The 19,998-nt window shown below is 41.4% G+C and overlaps 2 protein-coding genes and 1 long non-coding RNA gene across 4 annotated transcripts in view; 1 reads left to right on the top strand and 2 right to left on the bottom strand.

Annotated features, from left to right (window-relative positions):
* LOC138976103 (CST complex subunit STN1-like) overlaps positions 1–19,998 on the bottom strand; it is a 36,098-nt gene that overhangs the window by 5,515 nt on the left and 10,585 nt on the right. The window lies entirely within an intron of this gene.
* LOC138976104 (3 beta-hydroxysteroid dehydrogenase/Delta 5-->4-isomerase type 2-like) lies at positions 1,508–19,955 on the top strand. The gene is made up of 4 exons (XM_070348926.1): positions 1,508–1,641; positions 13,041–13,205; positions 17,926–18,141; positions 18,583–19,955. The coding sequence occupies exons 2-4, from the start codon at positions 13,061–13,063 to the stop codon at positions 19,134–19,136; spliced, it is 915 nt and encodes a 304-aa protein (XP_070205027.1). The 5' UTR covers positions 1,508–1,641; positions 13,041–13,060; the 3' UTR covers positions 19,137–19,955.
* On the bottom strand, positions 5,721–11,803 carry LOC138976105 (uncharacterized). Its single transcript, XR_011458875.1, has 3 exons — positions 11,126–11,803; positions 10,175–10,962; positions 5,721–5,932 (listed from the first exon to the last, which is right to left on the bottom strand). It is a non-coding gene; the product is annotated as an uncharacterized lncRNA (long non-coding RNA).

The raw sequence follows: 19,998 nt of genomic DNA, 5'->3' as shown, positions 1-19,998 counted from the left end.
ATGTACAAAAAATGAAAAGAAAAAGAAAAGGAGAAAAAGCGGTCATTGATTTCTATGTCAGAGGTAAACGGTAATTATACTGACGCCTTCAAATCTGAGTCAGTGCACACGGAAAGTGGATGACTTTTCAGTCTGGCACTTTTTTGGTCGCAATGTAAAAACAAGCTTGGAAGCATTTAACTCCGTCGCGATATAACCTTCGTGGTTGAAAACGACGTTAAACACCAAATAAAGTAAAGCATTTAACTTTCTGCTCTGAAAACATACGAATGATACATGGAGACTTGAGTGAGAGGTGTGTTTTAAATTGTATGTACTCATTACGCTTATAATTATGGCGTCTGTGCAGTCAAGAAAAAGGTGTTGTGATTATCACATACTTAAAAATTGACTTTAGACTTTAAACAAAGTGCACTTCCTCAAAAGGGACCCGTGGATATACAACATTCAGTGTAAGACTTTGGAGTTTATCCAAAAACAAAGAGACTGCCAACGTTCCAAAATTCAGAATCAAAAACAAGAAAGGTAGGTTGTTGGAACGTTTGTTATTGGCAAAAGAATACATTCACTAAAGTAAGTTTAATTTACGCTTTTATAGACGTAGGTGTATTGTTTTGTCAATAACAAACGTTCCAACAACCTACCTTTCTTGTTTTTTGATTCTTCGGAGTTTAGTTTTAGCCTATTAACATTCCATGTCTCCAATAGTCTCTTGTACTGGGGACAGAAATAGCAAATTAGCATAGCTTCGGAGTTAATACACAGGGGCGGATCCAGCGGGGGGAGGGGGGAGGGTTTTCCCCCTAGCCTAAAAAAATTTAACAACAGAGAAAACGAATTAAGTTAGTATAATTTGAAAACAAAGAAAAACTGATGGCTCAGATTGCACCAGATTGCTCAATTTTCCTAGGAGCCTTTGTCTTCTAACTGACGGTTTTGGAAAGTAGTTGGGTAATTTGCTGGCTGAGGTTGCACCAGATCGGTCAATTGTCCTTGTTTTTATCCAAATTGGTCTTTACTTTTTGGAAGGTGTATTAGGGGAAATTTCTTGGCTCAGAATGCACCAGATTGCTCCATTTTCCTTGTATTTATCAACAAATTTTATTATTATTAATTTTTTTTTTTTTTGGGGGGGGGGGGGCATGTTCCTGGCCCCGCTAAGAGGTTTGAACGCTTCGCACCCTCAACTAAACGCTTCGCGTCGTCAAATTGTCCCTAAAAGAAATGTGGAACCCCCCCCCCCCCCCTCCCTTCAAAATTATGTGATCCGCCCCTGATACAGGTCTATTAATTTACGATGCACTATTGCCTAATTTTTGTTTTGTTTTGGACATTTGATCTTTCGCTTCAGGTCTGTATTCCACAGCACAGCAATCAGATCGACGACAAAGCTTCGTTATCATCAACATTATCATCAACACCCCCGCCAAAGGTCAACAACTCGAACCAGTACCCGCCAATGTTCCACAGATCACATTTCTGACGTCAGCCAAGAGGAGGCAACTCGGAAAGGGGGCACTATTCTGGTGACGGGCGGAAACGGGTTTCTGGGTCAGCACGTGATCAAACACTTGCAAGAGAACGCGCCGCACGTGGGGGAGATACGCGTCCTCGACCTTTGGCCTTTCACGGCCAAACTGGGTATGTGCTGTGCGTGACGATGTGTCTTTTTCGGTTTACTTTGTGCAGATCGTCAATGGACTCCTGTATATCTCAGTAACATTCCCTGACAAAATGAAAACTAGGGGAAGGGCCCCTAATATGGACCACTTTTTGTTTCATGCTGATAACTGGTTTGTTTTCTTGTGAAGAAGTTTCATTTTGTGTTTGGTAGTCCTTCTCTCTTTGGTTAACCGTTGGGCCTAGGTAGAGTAAAATAGCTTTGATAGACATTCAGCAAAAATTAAATACAGAAACAAATCACAAATGGTCCATATTAGGCGCCCAGGCTCCTAATATGGACCAGTAAAGCGGCCTTCGCGAATCACTGTAAAAAGCCCCTTATACTTCAAAATAACATGATAAAACTTAGTGTGCAAGTCAGACTAATTAAAAGATGCTTTAGATTTATCTGTTTCGGGTTGACGAGAGCATTATTTGGAGCACACCAGGAAACTTTTTTGTTTTTTTGTTTGCTTAACGCCCAGCCGACCACGAAGGGCCATATCAGGGCGGTGCTGCTTTGACATAATTATAACGTGCGCCACACACAAGACAGAAGTCGCAGCACAGGCTTCATGTCTCACCCAGTCACATTATTCTGACACCGGACCAACCAGTCCTAGCACTAACCCCATAATGCCAGACGCCAGGCGGAGCAGCCACTAGATTGCCAATTTTAAAGTCTTAGGTATGACGCGGCCGGGGTTCGAACCCACGACCTCCCGATCACGGGGCGGACGCCTAACCACTAGGCCACCGTGCCGGTCACCAGGAAACTAAAGAAGCTTATCAAAAACAGAGTGAAAATAAGTGAAATTATCAACTTCCACGAAAAGAAAACTATTTGTTATATTTTTTTTTTTGAAATCTCGAGGGCTAGTTATAGGTTATTTTCAGCAAGCTTCTTAAAGTGTAACTAAACAGACATTTTGAAGTGTCAGCTTTACTGAATTGCTTTATGTTTTGTCCAAGTATAGACCTGTAGAAGCGATACTGGACGATTTTTCCAACGTTTACTGTGTTTTCTGATTTACTACGATTTTTTAAAAGTGTTGAACCCATTTCAGATTTACCTGATTATCTGTTCTTGATTTGATACTTCCAAAGAACAAGTGGTACTTTGAGTTCCGGTTTTATGTTTTAACCAATCAGAATTTGGTTCCTAGATAAAATCGTCTGCTGCCTGTCCCAGCAGAGTCGGCAACAAGCACTGCTTGCCACATGTGTGATGTTACCAACAGAAATAGCCATAAATTGGGCAAGGTAGCAATGTAAATGAATTGGATCTAACTAATGTGCTTGTACTGCATCTCTGGCCTTTGAATTCACTCCAAATGTACTGGCTCAGCGTGAGAGGCAATATCCTGTCGAAGTCGTAAGCACGAGGCTGACTGGGAGATTATTATTCGAAGAGCATGCTGAAACGGATTGTAAGTACAATATTTTACATGTTCTCGACATTTCTGTTGATCTTTCCTTAACTTTAATTGTTTCCTTGATTTAAAACTCTAGGGCTTGTATTTTCAGTTGTGATACTAAGCACGTATCTTTACCACAGTATCCGATCACTTCACACTTGAATTTTGGAATGATGAAGTGGAATTATTTCTGGATCTAATTTATTCCTTGTTTCCCCCCCCCCCCCCCCCCTCTCGATTCCTTTTTTCGCCACATATGTATTGTCGTGTGAGGGGGTAGATGCGTGTACTGGCTGATTTTTTTTTATTTTTTTTACTTCGATCAGATACAGATGATTGGAAAAAAAACTTGTCAAGGATTTCAGAATTTAATAGATCTGTTCGAAGTTTTTACGGGATGGGTCCTGTTACAATACAGACTGAATGTGCCCAAGATGAACTTTTGATTAAACATACACACACAAATGAATCTCTTGAGTTTGTTATACGGCGAATGTCCAGTTTCCACCACCACGTCTGTGGTATGTTTTTATACTGTTTGATTGAATAGACTGACGTGCATTCTCTCGCAAATGTGCGCGCGTGTGTGTTTGTCTGTGCCTCAGACTTATTAATCAAAGATGATGTTGCACATTGCAGATCTATGCGACAGGAGCAAGTGGACAAGACAGCTACATTTGTCTGAGCGAAGATCCAACGGTAAGCTCTTTTAGCCGAAGACAGCGAGCCTGGGTGCATGCATGCAAGCTTCTATCATGTTCGTGTGAGTGCTGCAGGGCTATTAGACGACTTTTCATTATTCTTGATTTGGAGATCCATGCAGGGTATTAGAAAGTGCAGAATATACACATTTGAACAAATACGATGTGTGTTTGCTCTGAAAAAAAGAAAAGACGCAACAAACAAACATTGTATTTGTTTAAAGTATCACAAATATTTATTACCTGTATCTGCATGTTTTGATAATGATGAAGGGTAAATTACTTTGACGTGTGCTTTTTTTTTTTTTAACCACACTGATAACGAATGATAGAAACACAGACACACTTGATAACATATCCACAAAAATTGTAACAATAAATGTAAGCTGAACAATGCCTGCAACACATTTCAGGCCTCAGAAGGAAGTAATTATGAGATTCAGACAGAGAGAGAAAGCCTAACACGAAACCAGTTGTGAGATTTTTTATTTCATTATGTAATATTAAAAACACGACAACAATTATTTCCTGTACTTAGTTTCGTGCAATTATGGATTGCAAAGTATGTCTAATTGAGTGGCATAAAGAGGCACTGTTGCATGAAAAACCAACTCGGATCTTGACTAGGATCAGGATTTTACATGGACACAACCTAGCATTTAACATCCTGGGGGGAGGGGGTACTGCGCCTTTCACATCAAGATGTAAAGATCTATTTTAAATAATACTTATTAGAAGGGAACAAAATCAAACAAACTACAACAATCGTTCTGAGGGGAGAGAATTACCTCTTCCGAAGAAATTACCTCCCTTGCTTTTCTTGTCGTGACTAATGTAGAGTAAAGTGAATAGAAAGTGAATCAGTCAGTAACAAAAAAAACAAAAAACATTTCTTAACATCAATGAGGAGTCTTGAAGTATTTGTCAATGTTAATCTTGTATGCATAACAAACAATATATTACGGATTGATAATTAAAGAAAATCGTCTCTTCTACAGGGTTGACCCCCCTAAAAAGGACACCCACAACCATGCAAATTACTTCTGCATCTGTTGAACCAATTATTTTATATATGGTATTCATTAACTTCAGTTTATGTTCTGCCTTTCCAGTAAGTGGCAATTTTGTAAATTGAATGGTCTAACTTTTGTGCAATTTTAATTTTTTTCTCCAAATTCGGGGGTCGACTAAACAGAACGAGTTTTGACATTGAGCGGTAGCCATTTTTACATAATTTAAACCCTTCGGGCTTTTACCTTTTTGATTATTTTAAATGTCTGAGTATGTAAAAACATCCCCTTCAACCCCCAGGCTATCGATGACCTGAAGAAAGCATGCAGTTACAGCTAGGTTCAGGGCAATCCTCAGACACGAAAGCGTTGGTGTCATTGGTGATGCAAAAGTTAGATAATTTAACCTACAAATTTGCCACTTTGTGAACTGCACATGCATAAAATCAAGTTTAAGTATGCTGAATATGAAGTTATCCAGTCAATTGGTGTAGAAGTTATAGCATTACTATCAGTTAACAGTATTTAAAATCCTCTAAAGTAAAATCTGACATATTCGAAAGTTTTGCATAAACACCCAGACAATTTTTACGATACTCTCCTAAGCTTCTCCACTTCTCAGCCCTGTCTTGGAAATGAATTCGAATAAGGCAGTCAAAATGACTTAGTTTGGAGCACCCATCAATCAGAATAAGCATTAAACTTTGACACAGGAAATATCTTCTACCGAAAGCTCTCCTGGTTTTATTCTACATTTTTCCTGCATAATGGTAACAAATTTAATGATAAATCTAAACAACGAAGTGACTGTGGTAAGATGAACAAAGTTAAAAAACAAAGGATTACTGTAAATGGTTTACGAATCGAAATCTAAACAAGTTTTAATAAGTAAAATGATAAAAAAAATGAAATTAAAAAAGCTGACGTCCTCGCATTTGTCCAAAATTATTCCATGTTTAACATGGGAACAGAGGGATAATTGGTCTAAAGAATTTTTAAAAAGGAGGGTTAGGGTAACCCTAACCCTCTTTGGACTATCTGTATGCAATGCCCGCTATAGGTGAAAGACTTTTGTGGAAGCCATGGAAGAATGCATCGCTGTTGTGCTTGTTCAGCTTGAGGTCCTGTCCTAGCGAATATCCTGCACACACAAAAACACGACTTTTTAAGCCACTTATGTTGCATTCCGTGACATAGCTTTGTTAAAACCGTGTGCCTGATAATAATGACAGATTTTGTTGATATACATTTTTTTAAGACACCCCATATAATATTGTTTGACAATCTCTTTCAACATAGTTTACGAATCACCAATGTGTATACAAACGCAAATAACCCACAGGTCAATAAATTACTTTCCATGCACAGAGAGAGAGAGAGAGAGAGAGAGAGAGAGAGAGAGAGAGAGAGAGAGAGAGAGAGAGAGAGACATGGAGTCTGGAGTCTGGATGGTTTATTGATTGGGCCTTGGGCCCATTTCAATTCGGGGTGTACACATTTTCATCATTCATGCTTCATGAAAAATAATCATTGTAATATTAATCATAATAAAAAAAAAATCATCATCATCGTAATGACAGTCGACATGACGACAGTGGAAGCAGGCATTTACAACAGCAAAACGTTTGGAAAAGGACAGTAAGCATCAGCACAAAATCCAGTCTCTGTCGCACTTCACTCATGTCTCTCTGTCCTCTTTCCGTCCATCCATCCATCCATCCATCCATCCATCCATCCAGCCAGCCATCCATCCATCCATCCTTCTATCCATCTCGTGTCCCTCTGTCCTCCATCCATCTAATCAACCGTCTGACTGTCCAACCATTCATCCGTCATCCATCTATTCATCACTCCATCTATCCCTTCACATGCCCTTTCACACGCAAATCTGCAAGCAGTTATATGCATAATCGTTGCATCTCTGATACATAGCATCGCATTAACGTTTTCAAAAAAGACAAAACTTTATTACTGTTTTTTAAGCAATCGACCAAAAACAGCAAAAATAGCATACACTCAAAACAAGATCGTGCAATATCTCATATTCACTGTCCCCACTCACTGCGTATTTTAAACGCGTTCATGATGAAGGTTGCAAGTCTAAGTAATATTGGTCTGTTTGGTGTCGCTAGAAGTAGCGCCAGTTTAAAGCTTGATGGGCGGTTGTAATATTTTGCAGGTATGTAGTACTCGCGAATACCAGCATATTTTGGACATTTCAAAACAAAGTGAATTTCATCTTCGGTCTCGTTTGCGCAGAATGGACACAAGTAATCTTCAGCAGTTGACGACCGAGTGTGTCGTAATCGATGCACTTTGAGTGGCGAGACACCAAGTCTTAACCTAATCAGGCAGTTTCTTGCTTTGACGTGCTTCAGGTCATTTAAGTATGAAGACATAGATAAGGCTGACTTGAAAGTGCTATAGAAAAGGAATCGTTCTTTACTTTGTACTGTTTCTATCCACTCTTGCTTGTATAATGTGACTAGTCTGTTCTTGAATTCCGTTATGAACGCATTTTCATTTCCAACGCCTTGTTGAATCCAAACTTGGTCAAAGCCGTATTTGTACAGCACATAGCAAACTGATGACGCCCATGTTCTTTTATTTTGTTCGTGTAAATAAAGCAGCATTTTATAAGCTTTTTGTGGCAATCGATGACTAGGCATTTTCAGGATGCGCAACCAAAATCGTATGGACTTAACAAACGTGTTGACAAATAACGGGTGTCTGCCAGTTTCTCCATACACAAGTGTGTTTGGTGTTTTCATGCTTGTGTTCAGAAACCTCTTAAGGGCAAACAGATGCACCTTTTCGATAGGTGAATGGTCTGCATCAAGGCCCCAGACTTCTGCCGCATAATTGAGCATGGGCTGGATCTGGGAGTCGAATAGTTTAGAGAGAGAGAGAGAGAGAGAGAGAGAGAGAGAGAGAGAGAGAGAGAGAGAGAGAGAGAGAGATTAAAACTAGAAAATGTGTGCTATATAAAACAAGGATAATCACTGTCAAATCTTTGCTTGTACCTGCATGGTGTTTACTGCGCTATATACACAACCTGTTTTATTTCATTTTTTATTTTTTTTTTTTTTTGGGGGGGGATGTTTTGTGATGAGGGTTTTTTCAAAGCCTTTACTGCTTTAGTCATTGAATCCACCCGACTTCGATTTATTGTTCAGTGATAGGTAATTGTGCAGGGCCGGACTACCGGGGGGGTTATGGGGGTTGCGCAACCCCCCCCCCCCCCCCCCCCCTAGCCTAAACATGTACCTTACTTATTTAATTTTTTTTTATTATTGCTTATTTTATGCCGTTTCATGCAAGGAGCGACCATTTTCCTATCTCAGAATATGACCTACCCGTCAGCTTCAGGGGGCTTTGCCCCCTGACCCCCACAACGAGGGGGGGGTGGGTGGGTTCTAGGGTTTCCGGACCCCCCCCCCCCCCAGCCAAAAAATAAAAATATTGAAGGAGGTATGCATTTCTTTATTTTACATTGAGTTTCAATTTTTGGGGTATTAATCAGTGACAAAATCTGCTGCCTGAAACTGGTAATGATCATCCTCAGAATGCACCAGATTGCACCATTGTGCATCCTTTTTTTCAAAATTTTCCGGGGGGGCATGCCCCCGGACCCCCCTAGCAAGCTAGGCGCTTCGCGCCGTCGGCTCGGCGCTTCGCGCCGTCGGCTCGGCGCTTCGCGCCTTCACACCCATATATATCTTCACAATATACTTTTGAAAAAAAACAGTCATAAAATGAACTAATCCGCCCCTGCCGCCTGGGCCACCACTGGCAACCCCCCCCCTCCTCTCCGCCTAGTCCGGCCCTGATTGTGTGACCAACTATGTAAGTTAGTGATTGTTCTGGCTTCATACAATGACATTGCATTAATTTTATAAGTGTATGTGTGTGTGTTTCAGGCAAAAGCTGATATTACAGTCCTAGTTGTATGCAGTACCTCTGCTTCTTCGTTCAGGAATCAAAGTATACAATCTAAACCGATTATTTTGTTCAATAATGTTCAGCTTACCATCCCGAAGAAGGCAGTAACGTGCCGAGATATTGATTATAGATATTAACGTACCTAACCTGGTTACTGGTGTGTTTTCTTTTTATTTCAATAATGTAAATGTGTGACAACTTGCAGGGTACTTGATGTTCAGAGCAATTTTTCTGGCAAAAGACCTTTTATGGATCAAAGAAAACTTTTGTCATGGTGCACAAGTCAATCAATTTGGTTGATAAATAATTTGTGCTGCATTTTCCCTGGTTCCAAAACGTAGTATGTATTACCACATGTCCTTACCTGTCATTGGCATCACATGATTCTCTGCAAGCAGTCTTTTGTGAAAATACGTCATTTAACACTTGCACTTATAGTAGGTGGCTGTGGAACGGTAGACATGCAACGACAACGAACAACAAAAGACAAAGTGTGGAGTACACTCATTTTTCTTAACATACGCTAAGTTTCTTTGAGAATGCTCCAAGTGAAAATCAGGGGTTCCTAGGCCTGATATCACAATTAAACAGCTTCTTCTCAGAATCAGGAGTGAAAAAACTGTTATATGGCGAGATGTCGTGACAAGAACAGACAGCAGCAGCAGCAACAACAACATTGCTAAATCGTCGCTTTAACAAAATTTCATGTTTAGCATCGCAGACAAAGCACGGCTACTGATCCGACCAAAGCCACACTTCATGCACGATGGGCACATTGTTATGGCCAGCTTGTTAACGTGCGCATTGTGTATGTTTTACATAGAATTGAATGTGTTTGTCGTTGTGTCTGTCATCTATCCTAGTCGTTTGATTTAGAATAAAGCAAACTTATTACAATGACGATTTTCTTCGGTTTTTGATGAAGGATTGGCATCAAGACTTTTCCTATTTTCCAACTCTGCCACCATACACTGGCCGTTCAGGTCTGCATGTCGACCACATGGTGTGTGATCAGATTTTTCGGACATGTTCACAATGCTTACATGACAACCAAATGGAAAATCAGTTGGTATTTGTTATGTTTTTGTGTTAGCACAATCTTCATACAAGTAAACAGAAACAGTTTTGTTGCAAACAGTGCCTTCATAAGAAAAAATGCTTCTAAGTCAAAATACATACCCCCTTTTTCGTATTGCGTAAAATATACCCATAAATTCTGGACATCATATTTTTTTTTTTTTCACAACAATGAAACCAAACTTTGGCATATGTTTTAGCAATATATTCACAATAAAACCTATGAGTTTGAAGGCTGCATCTTGTTTTGTTTATTTTTGAGAATTGTTTTGCAAACCCATGCAAATGGCCAGTTTCTGGGGGGAGATAATGGCCAGTATAGAAAGAGTTAATAAGTAAACTAATGTCAGAAGTAGGTATTTACCTTGTTTGCCTTCGCGTTCTTCATAGCCCGCTGCAGCATTTGTATCACTTCCCTTGACATTCAAAACGCCAATGTATTTCTGAAAGGAAAATAAAGATATTGACCGAAACATCACACAAGTGGTATATCATGCTAGGTTTTGTTTACAGTGCCGGTTCTACGACCACATCTGATTGTAATTTAAATAAAGAAAAACTGTATCCATTTATTACTTCTCTATTTGTGTGTGTTTGTGTGTGTGCAGGGGCGGATCACATCATTTTTAAGGGGGAGTTTCCAAATTTCTTTTAGGGTCAATTTGACGACGCGAAGCGTTTAGTTGTCCGACAAATGTTGATAAAAACAAGGAAAATGGATCAATCTGAGCCAAGAAACATCCCCTAATACACCTTCCAAAAAGTAAATATATTAAGAAGAAAAATTTGAATCACAACAAGGACAATTGATCGATCTGGCGCAACCTGAGCAAACTAATTAGCCAACTTCTTTCCAAAATCGTCACTTAGAATACAAAGGCCGGCTCCTAAGTGGTCCGGAAACCCGGAACCCCCCTCCGGATCCGCCCAGTGTGTGTGTGTGTGTGTGTGTGTGTGTGTGACCGATGACCTTCTCTAAATTCTAATCGTTGCGTTTGCATGGTAATACAGTTTTAATACTGGATATGCCCATGAAAAAATATCATTGTGTGTGTGTGGCCAGGACCGTGACTTCTGCTTGCCTCAACATCTTCAGAAAAGACACAAAATGCCAGCAGGCGTATGTTCTTGGAGCACTCAGTGTGCCGTCATCTGCAAACAAATAAATACAAATTATTCAATTGTGTAAATAAAGAACAATCATTTTAATATTACAACAAACAATTTATATGTAACTGTAGTCTTCACCAGAAACATCCACTACACTATCTTTGAATAAAACTGCCGTAAAAAATTGAAATACTATAAAACTTACCCCCACTCAGATCTATTTGGGATTATTCAAGTTTCAACCATGTAACGATGCCGGTTTGGACAGATCTGCTAGTTTGCCGCTGAAACTGAAATCAAAGGCGATCTTCAGAACTATTTCTAATCTTGTATTTGTGATTAATATAAAATACTGATCTTCCCAATAGAAGCTGATGTGTATACACATGACCAGGACAAGGTATTTTGTTACAGGGCATTTACGCAGACGTCGCAGTTCAAAATATCGTTTTAGATCTGATTTTGTACAGCAGCCTGTGTGATTCAGAATCGTCTGCCCTTTTTCGGTTTAACATTTTATGGACGATTCCTATGAGACTGCTCAATCATAACTGATGACAAATTCAGAAACAGATGATGGTTTCAAGTAGGCTACAGTAATGATTCGTTAAAAATGTCAAGCCACTCGTCGATCATTCACACTCAAAGAACCCAAGCCAAATCTGCTCTGGTTCCGAGCAGCTTTTTCCAACTGAGACCCTAATTGTTACGCATCTGCCGCGAAAAGATAGATTACAAACAAGCGGCACTGTACCATGCTTTCGTTTATGTTGCTAAACAGATTAAATGTGCATTGTAAATGTGCTTACAGCAAAGAAATGCATCCTTACTTACCACAAAAATACCGGTACCACATTCATCGCACTTGTGTCTTCTTACCAAAACCTATCGATATGTTTGTTTACGATATATTGGTAATTACTAACCGTTAACTATTTTTCAAAAATCTGAAATGACTTTTAAGAATCAAAGAAAGATTCGCTAAAACGGTTGACTTCAGAAAATAAGCAATATTTTTCTGAACCATGAAGTAAAAATCGAAAACTCCGTTTGATCTTTTATTTTGGTAGATTGATGACAACAGCCGGAACTGAAAGTACCAGAACCAAAAATTAAGGGCATTAATCAGGTAAACTAAGAAGATTGTCGTTCTTGGCGCGCACTTCACATGTCCGTCAAACAGTGTCCGAGTGAGAGACATTTTTTTTTTTTTCGCAGTTCGACAGTATATGAGGCCCTTCTTCATATCAAAGTGTAAAGGTTGCTGAACGATGTATTTCCTTTTTGCTTGTTTAGTTACACTTTAATGAATTAATGAAAATAGCCTTTAGCTTTTAATTTCTTCGATTTGTTGAAGGTGGTCCATATTAGGGGACTCACACATACTTTGAGATTGTGCTATTATTTTTTGTTTGCAGTAGAAACTCGGGGTCAAAACTGCTAAAATGTAACAAATACGGTCTTAGCTCTCATATATATAGCAAATTTTGTGTGATAAAAGCTTTGGCTGTGGACAGAAACGAGTTCCTTTTAGGCGGCAAATTTAGAGTGAACGGTGCCAAAAGTGAGGTTTTGAGGTTTGTGTTTTTTTGGCAACTGTTTTGACATGTGCAAGTTATCCAGTGAGGGTGAATACAGCGAATGAAATTGTTTTTAGCGCTCTAGCGCCGTTAGTTTGTCAAAACAGGAGGTGGTCCATATTAGGAGCCGGTCCATATTAGGAGCCCTTCCCCTAATTAGGCACAGTACAGCTAACTCTTCTGCAGTTGTGCGTCAAACATTTGTTTTAAGTGTGCATATCTCTAATATCTGTCAGGTCTTGCCAGGTCAGTTTTCTGTAAGCATCTGCTCATTAATTGATTATAACCGAAAGTTGACAGCCGATAGATATTTTCAACTCTGTGCTTGCAAACATGTTTTTTCATCGGGACATCGGACCAGCACAACGTAGTTCACGAGAAACGCGTGGTAAAGACTGTGTGGCATCAAGCCATGAAATCCACTGCAAAATGCATAGAGATTTTTACACGCGATACGGAATTTGAAGTGTCAAGTAATTACAAATCCGACAGTTTTTAATTTGAGCCATCATGCAAGTGACATGAGCTTTACGTCAACAGATTATGACGCCAAGAAACCAATGACGTCATACACAGGATCAGTGACGGACAATGACGCGCTGCGGCGGGTGATGTGGGATGTGGATGGTGTCATTCACATCGCCGGACTGATCAGCTACGGGACATTCCCCGACTTCAAAGGCATGGAGAGAGTCAATGTGGACGGTAAGCAGAGAGAGAGAGAGAGAGAGAGAGAGAGAGAGAGAGAGAGAGAGAGAGAGAGAGAGAGAGAGAGAGAGAGAGAGAGAGAGAGAGAGAGAGAGAGAGAGAGAGAGAGAGAGAGAGAGAGAGAGAGAGAGAGAGAGAGAGAGAGAGAGAGAGAGAGAATGACAAATCTTTATTTTTCGAGGGTGACAAGAATAAGCATAGATATGCTTTTTTTGCATCTGGCCCTCGCCCTAAAGAGGGACTAAACTATGTTACTATAACTATGACTAGGGGAGAAAAAAAAAAAAAAAAAAAACATTAATGGCAGAACATATCTATCTATATGTATATACAACTAGTGTCTGTCTGTCTGTTCGCGATGCACGGCCAAAGTTCTCGGTGGATATTTTTCAAATTTGGACACCGTATTCAGCTACACCCCGGACACAACCTCATCGATGAGATATTTCAACACGTGCTCTCAGCGCGCAGCGCTGTGCGCGCTGAACCGATTTTGTGTTTTTTTGTCGGGATCCACTACCAGTAACTCTTCCTTATCTTCTCCAGTGTTTTCAGCCGCGATTATCTCCCTTCCTCCGTGTGGCGTCAATCCATACCGGCGAAGCGGGTAATCATCTAGTAAGTTTATGTACATGAAGCGCATTATGTAGAAACATTGTAGATCATAAGGTAGTGATCAAAATTGGGTGTACAGCAATGAAGATAAACGGAAAGTAACCCAACAATACATTAGCTCGGCAAAACAATGTATTACAGAGCCAAATCTTCGTGATTTTGTCACAATAAACCATAATTCCGATAATGAACAACTGTATACAAAGAGAACATACCAATCAAGTTTATTTGTTCATAGAGTTCATTAAATGGAGAGAATATTTGGTTCTAAAAGAATCCGTATTGGTGGATTGCCGCAGGGCGTCCGGAAGAGCGTTCCTGAGAGGCTGCTTCTATATATATATACGACTTGTGTGTGTCTGTGTGTGTGTCTGTGTATCTGTGTATTTGTGTATTCGCCATGCACGGCCAAAGTTCTCGATGGATCTGCTTCAAATTTGGTGGGCTTATTCAGAGAGACCCCGGACACAACCTCATCGATGAGATATTTCAACACGTGCTCTCAGCGCGCAGCGCTGAACCGATTTTGGTTCCACCTCAGCTATTTTGGTTCCACCTCAGCTACCCGGGCCCCCATACCGACACACCAAAGCCAAAGTTCTCGGTGGATCTTTTTCAAATTTGGACACCGTATTCAGCTACACCCCGGACACAATATCATCGATGAGATATTTCAACACGTGCTCTCAGCGCGCAGCGCTGAATCGATTTTGGTTTTTGTGTTCATTTCACCATTATAAGTAACTCTTCCTTATCTTCTCATATTCTCCAGGTTTTCAGCGTTTACCTCCCTTCCTTCGTATGGTGCACTATAGTGTGAGTGGAGCGTCTTCGGATATTCCCGGCGTTCTGTTACTGTTACTATTTTTAGAAGGCCAACGCAGTGTCCAGAACGTAAATTGGACCCGTAAATTATCCTCACTGTAAAAGTGCAAAGGTCGAATCAATTTATAGCCACGCGAAAAATACACTGTCATCTATCTCTCTATAGATACGGCTTCTCTGTGTTTTTGTGTGTGTGTGTGTGTGTGTGTGTCTCTATGTGAGCAACACCTGTGCATTGTTCAGTTCTGTTTGTGATGTGGTCTGGCGGCTTTTGTGTAATTTTATGTGCTGGCCTTCCTTTGAGAAGCCATAACTTGCTCAGTCCTGTTTGAGTGGAGTTCGCCTCCAAAGGTGATTAACACGGTTACATTCGTCGACAAGGATGGGACTCGATATGGTCAGGAATGGCATTATGGCCACTGAATCATTTTCGTGCTGTTCCCATTCCACGAATCTGGGAGGGACCTAAGCTTGGCGGGTCCATTGTTCGGACCCGGCGAAGCCGGCGTACGGCTCTAAGTACTTCTTCCCGGCGAAGCCGGCTACCCGGCGAAGCGGGTATTCATTCTAGTCCTGAATAAACAAAACTTGATTTAAATAGGTCTATCCTAGGAAGAGGAGTGTTTAGTTTTATAAAGTGGTGCGAATTCTTCAAAGAGAACTTTGAACAAATGGTTTCGGGTGCATTTTCTGTCATAATTTTATGCATCATTATTCCTTTGTTATAATTCATTCTTGACTTTAGAGGTAGGACCCCTATGTTGATGTAGTCTTCTTCTTCTTCTTCTTGGCGTTCGCAGAGGTTACACAATCAGTCCAGCACTGGTGATAAATGTTGTCGTTTTCTCCAACTCCTGTCGACTGCCGTATAGTTTGGTCTGCAAGGGAGTTGGTGACGGCCACACTTCTTTTCGTTCCTCATCTAGTAAGGGACATCGCTGTAAGATGTGTTCCGCTGTTTGGTCTTCTTGACCGCAGGCACAGGTTGGTGATGGCGCCAGCTTGAACTTTCGGTTCATGTGAGCATTGAGCCTGTTGTGGCCAGTACGCAGCCTGATGAGTTTGACTTGCTGCTCTCTGGACAGTGTGTGGTAGTCATCTCTGTTTGTCCTTGGCCTCATCAATGCCTTGATGATTGTCTTCTGCTCACTAAAGCTGACACTGTTTTCAGGTTGGTCTTCCACGGCTCCTTCTTTCGCCAGCTCATCTGCCCTTTCATTTCCTGGTATCCCACAGTGTGCTGGTATCCACTGGAGGACAACTCTTCTGGTTTGTCTGACCATCTGTAATGCTTTGGCCAGCTGTGGGAGTTTGTCGTTCTCTAGGGCCTGAAGGACTGAAAGGGCGTCCGAGAGGAAGACAACTTGGTAGCAAGGGTCTGCGGAGTCCTGAACCAAGGAGGCGGCCTGCATGAGAGCTTCTGCTTCTGCTTTATAGTTTGTGATGTAGTCTGAGTCGGTGAGAGTAGTCTGTTTGAGTAATACTACTTTTAGCGCTCTTTTGTGTAATCTGCTGAGTAGCTTTAGGGAATTATCACTTGCTGAGTCCCATAGAGTGGATGCGTAATCAATAAGAGACTGAATATGAGCAGTGAAAAATAACTTCCTGGCTTGACAATTAAGGAAGTGTTTAATTCTAGATAAGAGGTACACTTTCTTTGACACTAATTTACTAAGTTGTTCAATGTGAGTTGACCAAGACAGGTTGTTATCGATGTGGACACCTAGAACTTTGTGATGGTCGACTTTTTCCAATAGATTGCCGTCAATCATGGCAGAGAGAGAGAGAGAGAGAGAGAGAGAGAGAGAGAGACAGAGACAGACAGAGAGAGAGAGTGTGTGTGCCTGTGTGTGTGTGTGCCTGTTTGTTTGTTTGTTTGTGTGTGCAGGGATGGCCGAATCGTCCGCCCGGTCGCCAGGGGAGAGTAAAAAGTCCGCCGGGCTAGTAGAAACCGCCTGGCAAATCGCCCGGTTGGCCAGTGAAAATTCTGGTCAAATGCGACCCTTCTGGTTGTAATATCGAGTTTTAAAGCCATATAAGCACTGCAGATCAACTGTGGTATCAACCGTGCCAAAGACATTTCTGCCGGGCTAGTGCCTTTCTTGAAGTTACTCGCCCGGCTGGCGAGTTAACATTTTGAGATTTGGCCTACCCTGGTGTCTGTGTAGGCTGGCACGCATGAGTTAGCTGGGTTTCTCTCTCTCATTTGTTCACTTCCGAGCAAGGCGTATAAAATGCTGAAATATCTCCATGAATGAACAAAATAAGAAAACATGGGCCTCCTCGATCTGTTACACTCTGTACATGTACGGTGTTGATGAAGTATGGGAAAACCAAGGTGTTGGCGATGAGAGGGCGTTCCTAACAGCATTTAAAGAAACACTTATTTCATCCTATAAGCAAACCTGGCTTGAAAATGTACAAGGAAGTGAACGTTTCTCTCTGTACAGAACCTTCAAATCAACCCTAACATTATCCAACTATTTAAGTGATTTGAAACATATTAAAGCTAGAAATCTTCTGATTAGACTTAGATTGGGAGTATCTCCTCTGAAAGTGCATCGATTTCGCTTTAATTTAAATGCAACCTCCGCTGATTTATCTTGTCCATTTTGTTGTGGCAGTGTTGAAGATGAAGTCCACTTTGTTTTAGTATGCCCTAAATATGCTGAGTTAAGAGAATATTATATTCCACGAAAATACACTAGAATCCCATCATTGTTTAAATTAACCATGCTGTTTTCAAACACTAGTAAGCCGCTATTGCTACGTTTTTCTACATTTGTCATGAAGGCGTTTTCCATTCGTAATCCGTAATCCGTAAACGAAACAGGGCGATACTCCCTTACAAAGCATACACGCGCTCGTAAACATACACTCACAGACACACACCATTCATATGACCACACGCAAACACAAACACCCATGTACGCGCAAGTGTGTGAAAAGCACACCGAAATTGTTGGAATAGGATTATACTAGATAATGAGTAGGATGTTCTTGTTTTTGTTTACTATGTGCATTTGTATGCTGGTGCTTGAGATGTGCTCATCTCCATGAAAAGGGCCCAAGGCCTACTCACTAAAACATTCCGACTTCAGACTTCATGTGTAAGGAAGCGATTATGCTCTATTCCTCTTTCTACTGTAGTCCCTTTTTAAGGAGAGAGGTACATGTTAAATAGTGAGCCACTGCAATAAAGAATTGTCTTGCAACACCACCGCCCCCCTCTCAATTTCCCTGTATCTTTCTGCTGAATATATGTGTGAACTTTCAGGAACCCTGAACGTGATCAGAGCCTGTCTTCGCCAAAACGTGACGCGCCTGCTGTACTGTAGCTCAGTGGATGTGGTCATCGGGTTCGAACCCATCCGGGGTGGCGGGGAGGACGATACCCCAGTGCCACCCAAGTTCCTGTTTCCCGGGTACCCGGAGTCCAAGCTTCAGGGTGAGCGACTGGTGCTCAGTGCCCATGGACAGCCGTGTGACAATGGTCAGTGTATGAGAGAGAGAGAGAGAGAGAGAGAGAGAGAGAGAGAGAGAGAGAGAGTGGTGCGCAGTGCCCATGGACAGCTGTGTGACAATGGTCAGTGTATGAGAGAGAGAGAGAGAGAGACTGGTGTGCAGTGCCCATGGACAGCTGTGTGACAGAGAGAGGGGAAGGAGAAAGAGGGGTGACAATAGTCAGTTTATGAGGGAGGAAGGGGAGTGAGGAGGGATAGGGGGGTTCACACCTATTATTGTCAGTGTGTGTGTGTGTGAGCAAGACTGAGGAAGAAATATATATTCAAAACAGAGAATGATTTTGATCAGTGTGTGTGCGTGTGTGTGTGTGATTGTGTGTGTGTGTGTGTTACACTTGACCTTCCAATCACTTTGAGCAAATCTGCTTTTGTTTGTTTGACTGCTCATGCCCAAGCCAACTTGTTCGCAGGTGAAAAACTGCACACCCTCTCACTGCGGGCAAATGTGATGTATGGTGAGCTTGACCCATACTACGTGACAACGGGCTTCCGCAACGCAGCATCCATGGGCGGAAAACTCATCCAGGTTGGAAACGGTGAGGCGTTGTTTCAGCAATGCTACGTGGGAAATTCAGCCGCTGCGTTCGTACAAGCAGACGCAGCACTAGCGGAAAAGCCAAACGTTGGCGGGCAAGCGTTCTTCATTCCTGACGATACGCCGTTGCAGAACAGTTTCAAGTTCCTGGAACCGTTCCTGGAATCTAGAGGGTTCTCGCTGTCTCAAACCTACATTCCTTACAGTCTGGTCTACTGGTCGCTGTATGTGACAGAAATGGTTCTGAAGGCGTTGTCTCCCTTGGTGAAGCTCCACCTGAAGACGGCTTCGTGCAGTATACAGTACATCAACATGGATCTGTATTTCCGCAGTGAAAAAGCTCGAAGTGTGTTCGGGTTCACCCCTGTGTATTCCCCCGCTGAAGCCAAGGAAAGATCTCTAGCCTACTATAAGTCTGTAAAACTATGACATTAAGGACAACTGCGTATCAAATCAGTGGAGCCGAGTTTCCTTCTTTGGCCCATGCATTAGGATTCAGCAAGCTGTATATATACAAGATGTCAACAACCACCACTGATATAGCAGTATCCCTTCCTTATTAGCCCTCAAGCAATCCATTTAGAGAAAGCTGATGACAAGCCCTCTGCTGCCTTTCCGAGCTCTAAAACATCGCAGAACACAACCCTTGGCAGGGGTGTTTATCTTATCGCTCGGCCAGGAAAGAACAAATTTGCAAGCAAGACAAGGAAGAGAAATGAATTTCTGGCTGAAAATGTGCACAGTTAAGAAGTCACACACTGAGTCAGTTTAGTAGAAAGAGACATAGTCAGTACTATCAGGGCTGCTTAATAATAATACACACATTTTAAATCATCAGAATACACTCTCTGCAATCTTCTATACTGATTGCACAAAGAAAGATTCAATGCGGAAGAAATCAGTTAAATACTGCTGTTTCCTACATGTCGAACCGGTACATAAGAATCACATTACACCGCCAACCGAAAGACCAAACTTGTCAAAGTTTTGTAAGTGAACACTACATCTTACAAGCAACAAAATATGCATGTTAGTGCATTTACACCTCCAGCATACATACAGATTAAACTTATTACGCTTAGAACAATATTTATGCTGTTTTCAAGAAAAAAAAAAGTGAGTGTGGTTTAAGCTTTTTGAATATTCCGCGCAAATTTCGATGCTCCGCCCTGCAAGGTCACGGCGGCCGCTAGCTGCTGAGCCGCAGGAATTCGGAAATCTGTGGCACCATAGGCGCCTTCCTGTAACATTTACGTGGTTTTAAGTGTGTTTAACATTTCTCAGTTCCTGG

This window comes from Littorina saxatilis, linkage group LG9, assembly GCF_037325665.1.
Source record: "Littorina saxatilis isolate snail1 linkage group LG9, US_GU_Lsax_2.0, whole genome shotgun sequence".
Taxonomy (NCBI): domain Eukaryota; kingdom Metazoa; phylum Mollusca; class Gastropoda; order Littorinimorpha; family Littorinidae; genus Littorina; species Littorina saxatilis.
The sequence above is the reverse complement of the archived record's forward strand: the minus strand, read 5'-3'. Positions and strand labels throughout refer to the sequence as shown.